This window comes from Carex rostrata, chromosome 2, assembly GCF_964058835.1.
Source record: "Carex rostrata chromosome 2, lpCarRost1.2, whole genome shotgun sequence".
NCBI lineage: Eukaryota > Viridiplantae > Streptophyta > Magnoliopsida > Poales > Cyperaceae > Carex > Carex rostrata.
The window spans coordinates 11,547,922-11,565,583 of NC_135919.1; the positions used below are offsets into that span (position 1 = coordinate 11,547,922).

The 17,662-nt window shown below is 31.2% G+C and overlaps 2 protein-coding genes across 3 annotated transcripts in view; one reads left to right on the top strand and one right to left on the bottom strand.

Moving 5' to 3' along the window:
- Window positions 1–16,202, bottom strand: part of LOC144574849 (Nucleic acid-binding, OB-fold-like protein) — a 100,400-nt gene extending 84,198 nt beyond the window's left edge. Inside the window, exons 1-12 of one of the 2 annotated variants that reach the window (XM_078324933.1) lie at window positions 15,993–16,202; window positions 15,387–15,473; window positions 14,969–15,139; window positions 14,666–14,731; window positions 14,468–14,539; window positions 13,636–13,740; window positions 13,354–13,526; window positions 13,112–13,202; window positions 12,942–13,010; window positions 12,695–12,786; window positions 12,444–12,507; window positions 12,015–12,166 (exon numbers count right to left, since the gene is read on the bottom strand). In XM_078324933.1, coding sequence (XP_078181059.1) covers window positions 12,062–12,166; window positions 12,444–12,507; window positions 12,695–12,786; window positions 12,942–13,010; window positions 13,112–13,202; window positions 13,354–13,526; window positions 13,636–13,740; window positions 14,468–14,539; window positions 14,666–14,731; window positions 14,969–15,139; window positions 15,387–15,473; window positions 15,993–16,082 — 1,185 coding nt within the window. In that variant the 5' untranslated portion in view covers window positions 16,083–16,202 and the 3' untranslated portion in view covers window positions 12,015–12,061. Of the gene's footprint in view, window positions 1–11,832; window positions 12,167–12,443; window positions 12,508–12,694; window positions 12,787–12,941; window positions 13,011–13,111; window positions 13,203–13,353; window positions 13,527–13,635; window positions 13,741–14,467; window positions 14,540–14,665; window positions 14,732–14,968; window positions 15,140–15,386; window positions 15,474–15,992 lie in introns of those variants that run through there. The other variant, XM_078324941.1, reaches the window with a different exon arrangement.
- Window positions 8,330–9,788, top strand: LOC144549904 (transcription factor WRKY45-1-like). Its single transcript, XM_078298481.1, has 3 exons — window positions 8,330–8,634; window positions 8,843–8,950; window positions 9,161–9,788. Exons 1-3 carry the CDS (start codon window positions 8,417–8,419, stop codon window positions 9,663–9,665), a joined length of 831 nt encoding a protein of 276 aa, XP_078154607.1. The 5' UTR covers window positions 8,330–8,416; the 3' UTR covers window positions 9,666–9,788.
- Window positions 16,203–17,662: the final 1,460 nt, after the last annotated feature.

Here is a 17,662-nt window from a genome sequence, read left to right on the forward strand (position 1 = left end):
CATATACTATAACCAAAATGCTAGCTGGTTGGAATTTAGATTTTTAGATTGGATCTCCAATCTAATTAATTAGGACGGCGCCATTAATTAATTAATTAATGATATGGACAACTGATACCCTTATTGCCATTAATTTGACTTAATTCACACACAACACAAACCATTTGCAGCACTTGTTTTTATATATTATATAGTCATAGTCAGTGCGTTGTATGAAGCCAAAACTGCTCTGTTAAAATCTTTTCCCCTTATTTAATTCCAACTTTTCTTAACACGAAGTTTTTATACGTGTGCATCCTTGCTCCTTAATTTCTAATTTTTCTATGCTTCTTTAACAAAAGAAAAAATAATACGGAAGCTTCCTTAAATACGTTCAACAAATTCAATTACGAACTTTTTGAAGGGGTTCCTTCTAAATTTTTTTTAAAAAAACTTCGAGTGCGAATGCATGCATTCTTTCTAATTGACTTTCGGAGAGAAAAAAAAAAAAGAAAAAAAAAAAGGTACTTGCATGCAAATGAAAGGCCGTTAGGAATTACTAACACGGGATGGAAACATTTAATATTACATAACCTAGAGAAGCATTAGATCGCCCACAGGTTCAAGGCTTAATTTTCAAAAAAAAAAAATTCTTTCTTTTTCCCATTTTTGTTTTATTTTTTATGAGATGTATTTGAGTCTTTTTTTTTTTGCTTTTATTCAGCAAGTCTGATGTATTAATAATGCATGCACTGATGGAAATTTTAGTAGGTTACATCATGCCACTGCAACATGGCAGGGGCGTCACTATTTAATTAGGATTATTGTATTAAATATTAATAAAGAATTGTGGGAATATAAGTCGCTGACATTTATTAGTGTGTGTGTGTATATATATACACAGTACGTATAAAATCCAAAAAGCTTGGAACTTTTTAAATCAGAAGAAAATGGAAACTAGCCTAATTTGGCTCCTTCCATATAATTATCCTCATCATTTTTAATATTATAATTAAAACTTTAGTGTACGCTTTCAACAAATCTTTTATAAGGATATTAAGGAAATGGAACTAGTGCTCCTGCTTTCTATATATATTTGTCTTTAATATTATTTAGTTTTTCTACCAAATATATATGAGTAGGGTTAAAATGCACCATTGGTTTTGTACCCTAATTATATCCCACGTCTCTATCTCCGTTTAAAGTTTATATCTCCGTTAAAAAGAGTCGATCCGAACCGTTCATCTTGTTCTACATATTAAAATGTGCTTAGAGACCAAATTTTACATTTTTTGAAATTTTTTTACTATTTATTTAGATAGGTACAAAATCACTGTTTTTTATGATCCAGATGCAGTGATTTTGTACTTATCTAAATAAATAGTAAAAAAATTTTAAAAAATGTAAAATTTGATCTCTAAGCACATTTTAATATGTAGAACAAGATGAACGGTTCAGATCGACTGTTTGAACTTTATAAATAGAGATAGAGATGTGGGGTATGGTTGGAGCACAAGACCAATAGTGCATTTTAACCCTTCTCAATATATATATATATATAGGGATCCAAATTTTGGCTATTTTTAATATACATCCATATTTTAAAATGCATATATCTACCTGATCGTACATTCTAAATAATTATTGTTGATCTTCATTAAAAGGCAGACAAATAATCTTGAAAAATAGTATCAAACGGCATAGAGTATCTTCATAATAAAAAAAATCTCACGTTTAGACCTGTAAAAAAATTAATACTACAAAAAAAAAAATTTCATATCTCCCAATAAATAGTTTGTCAAAAAAAATACCATTTTCTTGATTAAAACTTGTATATTACTTAAGATACTTAAATTTTAACCATTAATTTTATATTGAATAATAATGTATCTTTGAACTTGAATGTGCACTAAAATTACTCTATAATTATATGATGAAACTATTTTTACCAAAAGATAAAAAACCGTACCATTATCTTAATTCTTAATTAAGGTTCAATTTAATTGAAAGTAAATTTTTATTTCTTGAATTACTCCATTTTTTATTATCTTAATCTTCGGAAGATTCTGTTATCAATGGAAACAGGTAACCCAAAAGACATCATTTTACAAAAAGAAAAAAAAAAATTGAAAAATAGGTATAGCAATAATAAAGTATTTTGTAGAAATTTTCCGTATGAAATATAAAAATTACCTTAAAAATTGGTTGTTATTAATCTTCTTCTCGCCATATTTCCTCCATAAATAACCATCATAATCTGCTGCGGATGAAACTACTTCCCATGAGATGCATCCTCTCCTGCTTATTTCAAAAATAAATCAACAAAAGAGATATTAATTAGAGCTTCCAAATTCATCTTCCAAAAAGAATACTAAACTAATTAAAACTGATCATACTTTCTATATTGCTCTTTTGGAGCTATGTCCTGCCTCTCTCTTTTACGGGCAACACGGTCATCAGCGCCTCTTGGCTGAAGCGAAACCAGAGGAACAGCAACTTTTGGTTTGACATAATCCTTGTTGGACCTGACCAAGATATCAAGGGGAGATGCAAAGTCATTATTTCTTCTCTCTCCTAAGAGCAAATCAGCTTCAGAACTGCCAACAAGTAATTCTTGTTTAACCGAGGCTGTGAGAATACACCCTCTTTCCAAGTCTTCAATTGCACTACTTTTGAAATTTGGTGTTTTTTTTATTATTCCCACTTGAGATGCCATTAATTTGTAAACTAAATGAAGTAGCTTTTGGTAAGGAAGATGGATTAGAGGAGAGAATCTTTTGTTGGTAAATGGAAGAAATTAAAAAAAAAATGATAGTTTGTGCAGTACCCCAATGTGGAGGTGAAGAGCCAACCAAAACTCAGCTACTTATTAATTTACAAATACAACTTGGTGCAGACTGCGGGCAATTTGGTAAAAAAAAAACAACTTGTTAATTTGCCATATTTGGCCAATTAATTATGAAGCTATTATATTAGGTGAAAATATGATGGACCAAAATTGGTACTTGGCTCTTGCCACATCCAAAGGTGTTAATTGCTGACAAACAATATTTTTTTTCTTTTTTTTTTCACGTGTAGCATGTGCCAAAATTAAGTTAGCATATAGAATTTGTGAGGTTTTAGTCTTGGAAAAAAAAAATATGAAGATAGCAACAAGAAGGAAATAATTAAAATTCTTACGACCTCAACTAATTAGCATATATATCGAGAAACAATTAGTAACTAAACTCTTGTAACAACCAAGAATATTTATGAGTAAAAAAATTATTTCTTTTATGGAGATTTGAAATCCAATTGACGTGAAATTTTTCCACAAATTTAAAAACTTCTTTGTAACATTAACATTATAATCTGGATGACCGGATATCGTCTGATCTAATAGATTTGTTTTCAAAAGAAAAAATGTTAAGAAGATCAAGCTTTAAATTTTTTTAACCATACCATTATATTTATTCTCTTATCCATCAAATTTATTTTCTCTCATTTATAATAATTGGATAACTCATGTGTTAATACATATATAATTAAATAACGTACAGCTAATTTTCTTTTATAATTATACATGCCTTTCGAGTTTCAAATTAAAATTTGTTTGTATATATTTAAAAATTTGTTGAATATATATATATATATATATATCTTTGGATGGGGAAGATTGGAAATACAGACAGATCAATGGATATGGTACGGGTCGGGTGAAGATATTTTCTTACCCATACTCATTTAAAATTAATCTTATATATCCATACTCTACTCTTTCTCATTAAAATTAGCTTATCCATACTCTACCTTTATCCATTAAGATAGCAGATAACAAAATGAATGACAGTACGTAACAAATAAATTGATAGCTTACATAATTTAATCCAAAAAATAGCGGATAAATAAATATATTAAAATACATCAAATACCTAATATTACAAAATTAAAAAATTATATTTTTTTTAATCTTATTTGTATTTTTTCTATTATTTTAAAAGATATAAATTATTAATAAAATAATTGATAAAATATTGTATAAATCATTTTTATCATAAATTACCAATTAAAAGACAATATAAATTTGTTGGATAAATTAATTTTATAGTAAATTATTAAATAAAAAAATGAAATATAATATAAATCAATAATAATATAATAATAATAATAATAATAATAATAATAATAATAATAATAATAATAATAATAATAATAATAATAATATAAGATAGTTATATGTATAAATAAAGAGGAGGGATCAAGTTACAACAAGTTACAACAAGCATTTTCTACATTTTCAAAGTCCAAATCGTTAGATCTGATCTCTATAATAAAATGTGCTTGGAGACCAAATTTTACATTGTTTGGAATATTTTTACTATTTATTAAGATGGGTACCAAATTCAATGGTCTGAATTTGACTAGTTTTTGTACCCATCTTAATAAATAGTAAAAAAATTCCAAAAAATATAAAATTTGGTCTAAAAGCACATTTTATTGTAGAGATCACATCTAATGGTTTGGATCGACGACTTGGACTTTGAAAATGTAGAAAATGTTTGTTGTAACTTGATCCCTTCTCATAAATAAAATAGAGGGTTTAAATGCCTCCATTTTGTGCTTTAATTATGCCTCTATTTTTGAAATGTTAATAACTCAAAATTTAAAGAATAATCATTTATGTACCCGCGCTACAGTACCCGCACAGTACCCGTGCTACAGTAACTGCATTTAGAGGAATAATATATTATGGTCCCCACTAATTATTATTCTAAAAAGATATTATATAGTCTCAACTAATTATTATTCTAAAATCCTAGCAGCATTTTTTCAAAGCCTCGGCACTAATTTTGCGTCAACATTTATCTAACAAAAATAGCTGACCTCATAAAAATAAATACTTCAGTGCATAGATATAAATACTTTCAATACTTAGATATTAATATTTTCAGTGACATATGTAAAAAGAGGAGGGGTCCAATTACAACATTATGGCAGATCCCCACAAGCAGTTATGTAAAAATTACAACATTGTTTACTATATAAATATAAATACTTGTGTTCTTTAAACTATATACTTAAAGATTTGACTATTAATATTAAAAAAAATGTTATAGATCTGGAACGGTTGCGGTCCCCATAAGCAATTATGGCAGTTTAGGTGCAGGTACGACATCAGAAATTTCAAAAAAAGGTACGGGTACGATTATTTAAAAATAATTCATTTATCATTTACATTGTTTACTATATAGATATAAATACTTGTGTTCTTTGAACTATATACATCAAGATTTGACTATTAATATTTTAAAATAAAGTTAAGATCTGGAACAGTTGTGGTCCCCACAAGCAATTATGGCAGTTTAGATGCGGGTACGACATCAGAAATTTCAAAAAAAAAAGTGCGGGTACTATTATATAAAAATAATTAATTTATCATTTACATTGTTTACTATATAGATATAAATACTTGTGTTCTTTGGACTACATACTTCAAGATTTGACTATTAATATTGAAAAAAAAAAGTTACAGATGTGAAGTGCAGTTATGGCAGTTTGGTCCCCACAAACAGTTATGGCAGTTTAGGTGCGGGTATTGTGTGGGTACTGTAGCGCGGGTACTCATATCAACTTCCAAATTTAAAATATGAAAGTCAAAATAAAACTATTAGATGTGATCTATATGATTTCATTACGTGCTCATAAAAAAATATCATGAATCAATAAGTTGAAAAATAAACATCTAAAAATTATCCACATCAGTACATTTTTATAAGGTCTTGATGACAAACATAATAAAGTTGAAATGTTATAATTTCTATACGTGCATAAATAAAATGACGTATATCAGATCTAACAGTTTTATTTTGAATTTTAGTTTTAAAATTTTGATTTATTAAAGATTTTAAAAATGAAGACATGATGAATACCCAAAAAAAAAAAAATTGAACCCTCCTCAATAAAATTAATTATGATATATAATTTTATATAAATTAATTATTTTATAAGATAATGGGTATGAAATGGTTCTTACTAATATCCATATCCATATCCATATCCTTACTCAATAAGTTAACGAAAAGAAATTCTTATCTATAATCATAATAATAAGTTAACAAAAAAAAAAATCTTACAAATATTCGCCTTATTGAATACAGTACGGATCGGATAATCGGTTAAAAAATTATCATTGACACTCCTAATTGGGGACCTAATCGTTTGAAACCTGTAACAATTAACAAATAGTCAAACAAGGTAAAAGTCTTTTGTTTTTTAGGGGAAACAAGGTAAAAGTCACCGGAGAGAAGATAGTAGTAGATGACCTCATCTCAGCGCATGAAGTCAGATTCTCCTTACGTCACCAGAGCTGCGTCAACTTTCGTTGTCCACAATTAATGTTCTGTCTCTCTCTTAATTAATTTCTTCTTTTCTTTTTATTAACAGTGCCTTCTCTTTCCCAGCGGCTTCCCTCTGAAAGCGCAAAAATTTTATCTATAAAAATTATTAAATTCATACGTACGAAACAGAAAGAGTATTTAATTTTCAATAAATTTATAAAGATCTAATTTACTAAGTCCGATCAATATATATTGATTTTTCTAACTGTAAAAAAGAGAAATTTTTATGTCACATTTTATCAATTCTAAGTAGATTTGATTCAATCCTAGGTGGATCTTGACTCAATAAGTCAGATTCAAGTATTTTTTTTTTTTTTAAATCAGTAGAAAAGATAAATGGTAGTTGTTACAGTTAATCAACTTAGAAATGAATCTTCATTATTAAGACCAATTCATTTCTAATATGATTTTCTGTGGCATTCATATTTCATATTTTTACCATCAATGGCTATTTTTTTTTTAAATAAAATATATCGATAAATCTGAATCATTGAGTCTGATCCATATATTTGAATCGGACTCATTAAATCCGATCTTTCTAAATTTATTGGAGATGAAGTACTTTTTCTGTTTTTTGTATAAATTTAATAATTTGTATAGATAAAAAATTTCCCTCAAAAAGCTCCTTTCACTCTGCAAAAGCTTTGTGCTCTCAACTAACTATCATGGTTCTTTAAATTGGACCTAAATAATTAGGTTTCTGATCCAAATTCAAATATTACTGTTGCAATTACATTGTTGAAGAGGTTACATATAATATAATTGAGGACTTGTCTGCTTCCACTTAATTACTTACGGTGGAATAATTGCAGACAATTAGAATAACATTTTTAATTGAACATTTCAAAATTAAAAATTCATCTCATGATGTGTATATTAGGATATTATAATTTATACTGTTTCAATTTGATCGTACGGTCTAGGTAACATAATAGATAGAGAAAATAGTAGGATTTTGCCATGATAATAATATGGAACTTATTGTGATGTAGTACTAACTTTTTATTCTTTTATCTATTTTTTAAACTTTCTGAGAGCATGAATTATATTAATTCCATAAGTCTTCAATTTGTATATCAAAGAAAATTCGGTCAAAGAAGAGAACTTAAGATTGAAATTGTAACAGATCCTCTGTGCATGCCGCAAGAAGAATATTAATATTAAAGTAAGAAGACATTAAAGTATAATACTAAAATAAAAGGAAAAGCAAACTACCGCAAGAAAGTAAGAGGAAATTAAAGTATCAACAAATAATTATATTATTTTGCAAATTGCGACCTGTAGGTAAAAAAAAAAAGACAGTAATAATAATCAGGAACCAATGTTTTTCCACCTCCTTTGTGCATTCTAGGTAGCGGATTTCAATTGTAATGATACCTTTTCTCTTTATGTAGCATGTGCCTGACTACTAAAATAATAAAAAAAAAATCTAATAACAGCTTCTTAATTTTCATTTTTTTAAAGATACAGCCCCATTTTGTCTCTCATTTTTTTTTTTTTTTTGAAAGAAGTGGGCTATGCCACCGATTTCCATTGCAGGAAACCATTACAAAGTTTAATTGGTACCAGTGGTACCAACCAAGATACAATATAAGCATGCTGGTAAACTAAACTAACAAACAAAATATGCCAAAAGAAAAAACAGAACACTTAAAAACCATTTTGTCTCTCATTAATTTCTTAAATCAATCAGTTATCCATACGACCAAAATTTTCAATCAATTTTGTTGAGATCAAGAACGTGACTGAGGGTTAGTCTACGCAGCTTGTGCACTAAATAAAAAAAAAAAGTTGGTTCTATCAAAAATAAATATATAAATAAAGACAAGTTGGAGTTAGAAAATTTCAACTGAATTTAACAATTATATACGCTTTAGAATTAATTAAACAAAAAAGATTGGACTAGGTAGCAATAAAAGGGAACATAGCCTCATTCCATGCACCTCCACATTTTTCCCCCAAATAATCCACAACTCAAGGACGGAAACAAAAAGGAGAAAGAAATATAGTTTCCCTCTTAAGGCCAGCTCAAAAGCCAAATATAGAGGGAAATAAGGAAAATGGAGAATATGGAAGAAGTGTTACATGTATTGAAGAAAGGCCACAATTCGGCGCTGCGACTCGACACATTCATGCGAGGAGATAATGCACTTCTTGTTCAAGAGATAGTGTGTTCTCTGTCTAAAGCTATTGATAGCTTAGAAAAGGCTTCTTCTGCTAAACATAAAAAAAAACGAAAGGTTCATACTACAAAACCTGGTGGAGATCATAAGAGAAGGTATCTGAATTTACTGTTCATTTAATTTTCTAATTGATTCTTTAATATACACGCATGCTATATTTGAATCCACTTTAGTTGATTTTTTGTCAGTGCAGCTACAATTCTGCTCATTTTTTCTTATATTTTTTTTAAACCCTGGTTTAACTCCTTGACTACATGAAGATTTGAGGTGCTGATCCTGCCTTTTTTCTCTATTCTTTTTTAGAAATGTTGATGCTAAATCATATACGAAAGTTGTGCGCAAGAACCCAGAAGATAATTATATTTGGAGGAAATATGGGCAAAAGGAGATTCAAGGTTTGAAGCATCCGAGGTAAACACTCGATCAGTATTTCAAATATTCAAAATTTTCTTTTTAAAACTATAACAAAAATTAGAATTTATACGAAATATGATTTTCTCTTAATTTTTATTTTTGTACATGTATGTATGGGTTGAAGGAAATCTTTCAATTTATTGTATGAACAAAATCACAAACTCGAAAAAGGCCACTAATTTCCTGACTCTATTTCCAAATTCTCAGGTGCTACTATAGGTGCACTAACAAGTATGACCTAAAGTGCCCAGCGACAAAACAAGTCCAGCAATCGGAGGAAGACCCGTCAAAATACGAGATATTGTACATAGGAAATCACACCTGTACTGAGTTCTACAGTGGCCAAGATACTGAAAATTCCTCTATTGTCATTAATTTCAGTTCAAATCCAGAAGAAAACAAATCACAAAGCTTCTCCTTCCCCTATCATTCTTCAATCAACTCATCAGGGTCAGAGATTATTCAAAGAGAGGTTCCAAGCAATAGTACATCAATGCAAAACACCGTGGCATTTCCAGATCCAATGTGGCATGCACCTCTTTTGGATGATCATATGCTATCTCCAGGCATTCAATCTTCCTCTGGAAGTGCAGAAACAACTGTTGATTTTGATGAAAGGCTTTTCAAACTTGATGATCCATATTATGTTGATCCATTTGATCAGTTTCTGACAGGCATTGACGATACAAATATTTGGAAAGAATTTTCATGACATAGATGAGGTTGCGTGTTGCACATTAAAAATTTAATTTGAAAAACCTTGTATTGTGGTATTAATTTCGGAGGTTTTTGTTCGTACTCTATTCTGTTTGCTCTCTTTTTCTTTTTTTGCTTTGTATTTTGCATCAGTTAGGAACTTTAATTGTAAAGTGCAATATCTTGAGTGATTAATCAAAAAATTAGCATGCTAATGGTTAAATATGAAAAAAATTATAATTTTTCTTTTGTTCTTGAAAAGAGGAACTGTACAGTAGATTAAACTAGCTACATATTCTCCCATTAAAATTAATTTGCATACTGGAACAAGTATGGTTACTGATAGTTAGAAAATGCAGTACCTGTACCTGCTGGTATGAAACTCTGTACTAACTATGCTTTTTCATGTTTTACTGGTATCCTTTATCAGAATATTCTCAGGAGTCATAATCGCAAAATACTGGTACTAAAAGTCTGTCTTCCTCCTCTATGAATAAAGAGGACTGGACAGTAGAATCAAAAACATATCCCTTCTCTTTAATTGAAACGAGCTCATAATCAAAGAATATCATAATGAAGATAATTATAAAGTTTATTATCTAAAGAATTGGTAATGCTTAACTATAATGTTTATTAAGAAATTAACAATGTAAATGCATGATTAGGCTTACGCCAAGAGTACAGGACCGAGAGGTCTCGGCCAAATATTTGGGACAAAGTGCCATATCCTCTTGTACAGAGACTAAATCACATAGTGCATATGCATCTCAACCGTTGATCTTACTATGTATTAGTATATACAACATTTTTTTTCTTAAATTAGTAGCCTATGGGACTACCGGTTCCATTGCTGATGAGACCAATTAAGAATAGAGATTAATAAATTAACATAAGCCCACAGTTTTAGTAAGTGGTAATCAAGGTCAAACTCTGGTTTTGTTTTAAACTTACTCCTTAAACAGAGATATCCAACGGATATTTGTTTAAATAATTTGCCAGGCCCATGTGACAGATTGCAATTTCAAGCTTTTTGGGAGAAAATATTCAAAATTCCCCCAAAAGTTTTCTTTGAAACACATGTTGGTGCTTTTTATTATATAACAAATTAAATATTCTTACTTTCTTATTAAAGCATTTATTAAGTAAGTCTTCATTTATTCTAAGCGCGTCATCTCCATAGAACAAATTTCTTGTAGATTTGTTATTGGTCTGAACCATGTCCTAGGAAATTCATTGAACCAACAGCCTTTTTTAGAGTGTAGTTTCGCAATTTAGTTCATTGAACCTCCAACAAGTATTAAATATATTATATAAAAAATAAAAACGAATATTTTAATGCAATATCTTAGAATATTAGAGTAAAATTAGCGTGGCAGATTTCTTCCCCCTACACACTCAAGGCATCGTTCGTGCCTTCATTTGTTTATTTTCCTGGGTGGCTGGGTCAACTAACATAGCGGCTTGAAATTAACATAGCGGGACATAATCCTGTGATAGTGTCAAGTTTGTCAACACCAGCACATGGTATTATGGCTTGAAACCAGTTACAGAGTGGTCCCCTAAACTTCTACCTCGATAAGGACACTAGCTAAAATTTTCCTGTTTGCAGCCACCACTAAAAAAAAATTCATATTATGATTAATAAGATTTCCTTTTTTAAAATTAGATGGAACCGCATCAATAGTACAGTTCTACCAAGGACGGGTTGATGGAGCAACAGCTTTCAAGCAAATATGTTGTCAGGATCAATTTTGAGACAAATATGTGGTTAGAATTGGATTTAAGATCTGAAAAGGCACCGTTGATGTAGTCCTGAAAACTGACACATGGTAGAACAGCATCTTTAGTCCGGCTTCATCTATTTTAAAAAAAAAAACAATCATTCTCTTTTTCAAAGAATTAAATTATTAATTTCTAAAAAAATCTTACCGACATGATTAATCAAGCATTGTTTTAAATGTAGTGTTTTGGAATCAACGATTTTCTTATTTAATTGTCGATAATTAACTGTCTTTGTTCTGTCCTGTTAATTCTCTAATTGGTAATAATACTATTATGATATTCTCTTGAGAACCTTCCCCCATAAATTGAGATTTTGTGCAGTGAGGTTGGACATTGTTGGCCCTTGAGATTAACATATCGGTTACGAACTACACCCGACAAAATTCATAGCCAGTGAATTTTCATAATTTCCAACACAATGTTCCAAAATTGTCAACAAAAAAAAAAAAAAACTCGGCCTACCTTTCTGAGAAACACAAGACCTTACAGTTATAAATTTTGTCTTTATATATCTTCCAAGAACATTAAAATGGACCAACCCTATTACAAACAGTGAGCGCTGGAATTTAAAGCTTAAAAAAAAAAACACAACTGGCTACTAAAAAATAAACAAGCAAACTCAATAAAAGCTTATTTGACGGTAGCCTTGGGAATAGTAGAGGTGCAGGGGCCCGCTGAGGTCATGAATGGTACTCCTTTGAAAGTGGCCACACCATTTTCGTCAGTATAGAGATGCTGAATCCATACCAGCACAAAAACCAAGGCAGCTCGTCATTAATTATAGACAGTGGAAGCAATAAAATCAGATCAATATAACACCCAAGGCCTAATTTTACCAAGACTGAGAGCTCCGTACCAGCTATATGGACCAGGACCAGAAAAAAACAGTACTTGCTAATAGTAACAGGCATGCAATGTAATTTTATTTGTCTGAAACATTTCAGTTTAAATACTACTCACCTAATTAATTTTAAAAAAAATCATTTTAAGTGAGAAAAGTGATAACAGCTACCGGGGTTATCTTGTCAAGTTGCTTTTTCTTGGGGTTCAGAACATCTTCAGGCTTTCCATCATACCTGTCCAAGAATAAATGAGTAGATTATAACAACGCCCGTTAATTGGTATATAACTTTTTCCTTTGATTATCTTCATTGAACAAACATAACAGGTGAATTTGTCTTTTGAGTTTCATATTTTTGGAGTCCATTGTAACGGTTACAAAATTAGCAGATTGCCAGAAGATCCTATCTTTTATTTACTAACCCAGCAAAAGAAACACGCTCTCCTATTTTGGCTCCCTCAGGAGGAATCAATGGCTCCACTTTCGTATGATCTTCACTTGAGGCGCACAACACCTAGATAGTGTTTCAAAGTAATGATAATAAGCATTATATATAAACTAAAACTTCTAAAATCATGCAACAGAAAAACATTGAAATTAGAAAGTGAGCAAGCATGAATAAAAAAAAAGAAAGTGAGAAAACATGGAAAGAAAAGAAACAAGATATACCAAACCACAAGACAAGACATCACGCAACTTTCCAGGCTTCACATTTGTGATAAGCACCACAAGTCGATTCTTCAAAAATTTCCATACAACAAAATATTAAGCCCATTAAAATTCAGAAACAGGTGTATGATATATAATAATTCAATGAAATTTCAATTTTGAGAACTCACTGTGAGCTCCTCTGGGGTGCAATATTTTGCAAGGCCACTAACAACCTGGCGTGGAGTTTCCTCCCCTACATCTATCTCCTCCACCAGCAAACTGTTCAAGATGTGCAAGGAGATCCCATTTTACATTTTATTTGCATGGTAGTCTTCCTTTCTTTGTTTCTTTTTCTTTTCTTTTTTCTTTTTTCTTTTTTCTTGTTGTGTGTGTGTGTGTAAATGGTTAGGGAGAGGGTGTCGCGTGGTACCTGTCAGCTGAAGGATGCTTTTTAGCACTAAGGATACAGCCGACTTGTATGTTGAGCAGAGAAACACTACACTCAGCATCCTTCGCTACCGACTCCTCAGGTGCTTTCTTTTTCTCCTCTGTTTTTTTATCGCTTTTCGATTTTCCTTTCTCTTCAGTTATTGCTTTCTTTTGCTAGAATCAATAGTTAAAAAATTAAGCATTTGTTTCAGTTGATTCAGCTAATTTTGGGGCATAAATTAAGAAAAATCAGAAACAAAAATATGTATATCTCAGTAACAACTTTTTCTGGAGTGCCACTGGTGGATGGCTTCTCAGCATTTTTCACAGAGGTAACCTCTTTTTTGGATGCTGGATCAATCTCTGCTTTCTCATTTTTCTTCAAACTCTGCAGAAATAAAAAGACATGAACAGACTCTCTTAATAGTGAAAAATGGAAGAAAAAGCTGTCCAAAATCAATCATCCTTTTTTTGTGATTCATCCAATCAAATGTGGCCCGATTATGACGGTAATAGGAAGCATCACAATAGTTGGGCACCCCTCTCATAACCCCCCCCCCCCCCCCCGCCCCCAACCCGCAAGTGTTTGTTTTTTACGGCAGCCTCTTTACAAACGCACATTAAAGAATTCACTATATACCTCTCTAAAATTAATTTTCAGATTTCAAAGAGTTGAGAGCAAACAACCTCACCTCAACCCGTACTGGGGAACTACATGGCATGAGAACTTATACAGCATATGTTTAATAATTGTTACTACATTATAGAGAACCAAACTTTGGTCTAGTGGCAAAGGCAAATGCTCTCCGTGTGAGAGGTCACAGGTTCGAAACCCGGATGGGGGAATCCTTGTGGATATTAAATAGTTGGGTGGCTTGACATCCAACCTTTACTCAAAAAAAAAAATTGTTACTACATTATAGTACTTACTCTTTACAACAAGCTTTCAACTCTACATAACTCTTTGGCATGTTTTGCATGCCATGAATGTTTAAAAATTTGCTAGTTATGTGAAAGATGCATATCATGCATCTCTACATGCTTTGTAGACCAGTTTACTCTCACTAGATCCATAAGAAATATTTATCAGACAACTGAATCTGAAAACTACTCACAGCAGCAGGAGGTGTGAATGGCGCCCTCTTGACCTGGATCTTTTCAATCGACCCCCCAAAATCTACTACATTCTGAAACAAATAAAAAAAAAAAAAAAATTGAATAGAGATCAAATACATAAATTGCAATGCTGGTTATAACAAAAATTATCTAAGTTGATCCCATGTGTGCAAAAATGTAAGTATATGATACTGTACCTGAATATAGTCAGCCCATCTAATTAAATGAGGGAGACTTTCTATGTCAGTCGTGGCAAGACTAATCTGAAAGAAGGAAAAACTCTATAAATAAACATCCAAGAAAATTGTACTAGTCTGTTTACCTTTGATTCCTACAATTGTCATTAAAATGAAAGGAGGAAATGATACGCAGAAAAATAAAATTTTCACATATTACTTTGATTTACTAAGCTTAAATGGACACAGATAGTTAAGACTGAAAAGAGAATTAAACAAGATGATAAAATAGTGCAATTATTTAAGAAATGTACATTAACATACCAAGAAAGGATGAATAACTGGAAGTACAATAATGTCAGCTACTGACGGGTTATAGCCAGGGCCCACCAATACCGACTTTTGTGACAAATCATTATTTAAGGTATTGAGCATAGACTTTGTGGCATCCGTTTTTCCATCAAATTTGCTTGTAAATTCAACCCATTTCATGACCTGGAATATAAAGAACAGTTACATATATTAACAAAATATTGTAAATTACCTTAAAAACTTGTGAATTTGAATCAAATCCATTGTTGCCTGAATAATCATTAGCAAAAGGATCAGCTTATTCAAGGATGGTTCAGACACCAGATTTTTAGGGTTAAATATTAACTTTATGAATATAAATTCTTTCATGTTATGTTTAGCAAGCAAAGAGGTGCTATGAATGACAATAGATTAGAAGGCAATTACTTACCTCATCCTGATTTGGAAAAGGTGTCACAATACTCGAAAGCAAACCATTAATGTCACTTTCTTCAATAACTTTTGCAGGAACTTTGCTCTAGAAAAAACAAAAGAAAAATCAGTAGCAATTGGTTGAAAAGAAAAGCACTAACCCGCTGGTAAATTACATTAAAGATACAACAATAACTGATGAAACTTGCAATTGCATGTGATACAAAAATTAGTGAGTTATAATTATGATCAAGAGCTTGGAATTTCCTGAATACTATTTTTTTTTATTGTGGACAAACGAATAACTGGAATAAGTATAAGGTGATAGCAGTAATGTTCTTAAGGCCGTGGTTAATTCTTTCCAATGTAACCTACGAAATTGAAATTGCTAATTCCAATTGAATTTTGAGTGAATTTGACCTAATCTAGAAATAGATACCAACAACACCGAATTGCTTCACTTTGTTGATATCAATAATCAATTCACTGAAATAACAATGAGCTCCCATCCGCGTAGAATAAGTCCAGTGAATGTTAATAAGCACACATATGGGTTCCTCTGTTTACAGTTCTAAAATTAAACTGGTAGATCGAGCGAGACATCACAAAAGATGAAAGAGCTTACTGCATCAAGAGAGAGATGTTTGCAAAGAGCAAAAGCTATCGCTTTGTTCCTGGTGGTAGTGCTGCGTTGGTCCCCCGAAGGCATCCCCATTTTTAATCTACTGTGACTTGCGATCGATGCTGCGGCTGCTGTCGGAAGCGAAGAACAAGAACCCTCTATCTCACACCCTGCTTCTCTAGGAGAGTTTAGCTGAACCCGTTCTAGTTGAAATCTATCACTGATCAGTAGGTCCAAAAGGTTCCTCAATCGGTCTACCAGAGAGATATGGGCCTTCATGGTACAAAAATTCATATAAGCCCATGAGGGTATGATATTCCATCAACAAATAATGCATCGTCTTTAGTTAAAGGCCCAGAATCTGTATCTTTGAAATTTTATACCACGAGTCGATCCCATATTAGGTACGATTGGATTAATTGGGTAACCTTCTGGCCCAAATCAATCTGACCGTTATTCGCGCACACTTTTAGTAATGAATTTGCCGCAACTGCTATGTTGTGTTGTTCGATATGTACGTTCTTTGTTTGGGATGGTATTCTTTCCGAGCGGTGTAATATATTTTGTGGGAAAGTTTTTTTCTTGGCAAGTGTAATGGACTTTTGTATGTTATATTATCAGTTGGCGTTGATGATCATAAATATTTGAATAATTATACTAATTCTCTACCCCTGTCCCCCCATTTATTCTCGCACTCTCTCTCTTCAAATTAACTTCCTTAACTGTCTTTTATCTCTCCATTAATTCCGCTAAGAATTTTCATTTATCATCGCATTAATTACTGTGAATTAATAACAATCCTCGCATTAATTATTCTGTCCTTTTATTAACAATCCCCGCATTAATTATACTGTCCTCTAATAACAATCCCGCATTAATTATACTTTCCTTTAATAACAATCTCCGCTAACAATTATTTATATGTTTATTGATGTTCAAGAAAAATATTTATCATCGTTCTGACAAGCATTTATCCGTATGTTTGAGAAGTATTTATCATTGTCCCTGACATGTTAATACTTTGATTTGACAAGTTTAAGAACAAAGTTCAATAAAATATTTATCATTGTTCTGAGAAGTATTTACCATTATATCTGAGAAGTATTTATCATTGTCACAGACGTTTTACTGTAAGTTGCAATTATGTCTGTGACGTATTTATCCATGTAACATAAAGTATTTATCATTATGTCTGAGAAGTATTTTACTGTAAGTTGCAATTATGTCTGAGAAGTAATTATCCATGTAACATAAAATATTTATCCATGCAACATAAAGTATTTATCATTATGTCTGAAAAGTATTTATTATTGATGTTTTACTGAAAGTCACAATTATGTCTAAGAAGTTTTTATCCATGTAACATAAAGTATTTATCCATGTAGCATAAAATATTTATCATTATGTCTGAGAAGTATTTATCATTGAGTCTGGGGATTGTTTATTTAATGGTCCCTAGTTGTGCGGGGACAATCCAAAAAAAAAAAAAATTTGTGCGGAGATAACTGATAAGTATTTATGAGGGATTGTTTATTTAATGGTCCCGAGTTGTGCGGGGACAATTCAAAAAAAAAAAAAATTGTGCGGGGACAATTGATGGATTGATTTGTTCAGTCATAAATAGAGATCATTGCATAGGGATTAATACTTTGCAAATCCAGGATAAATACTTT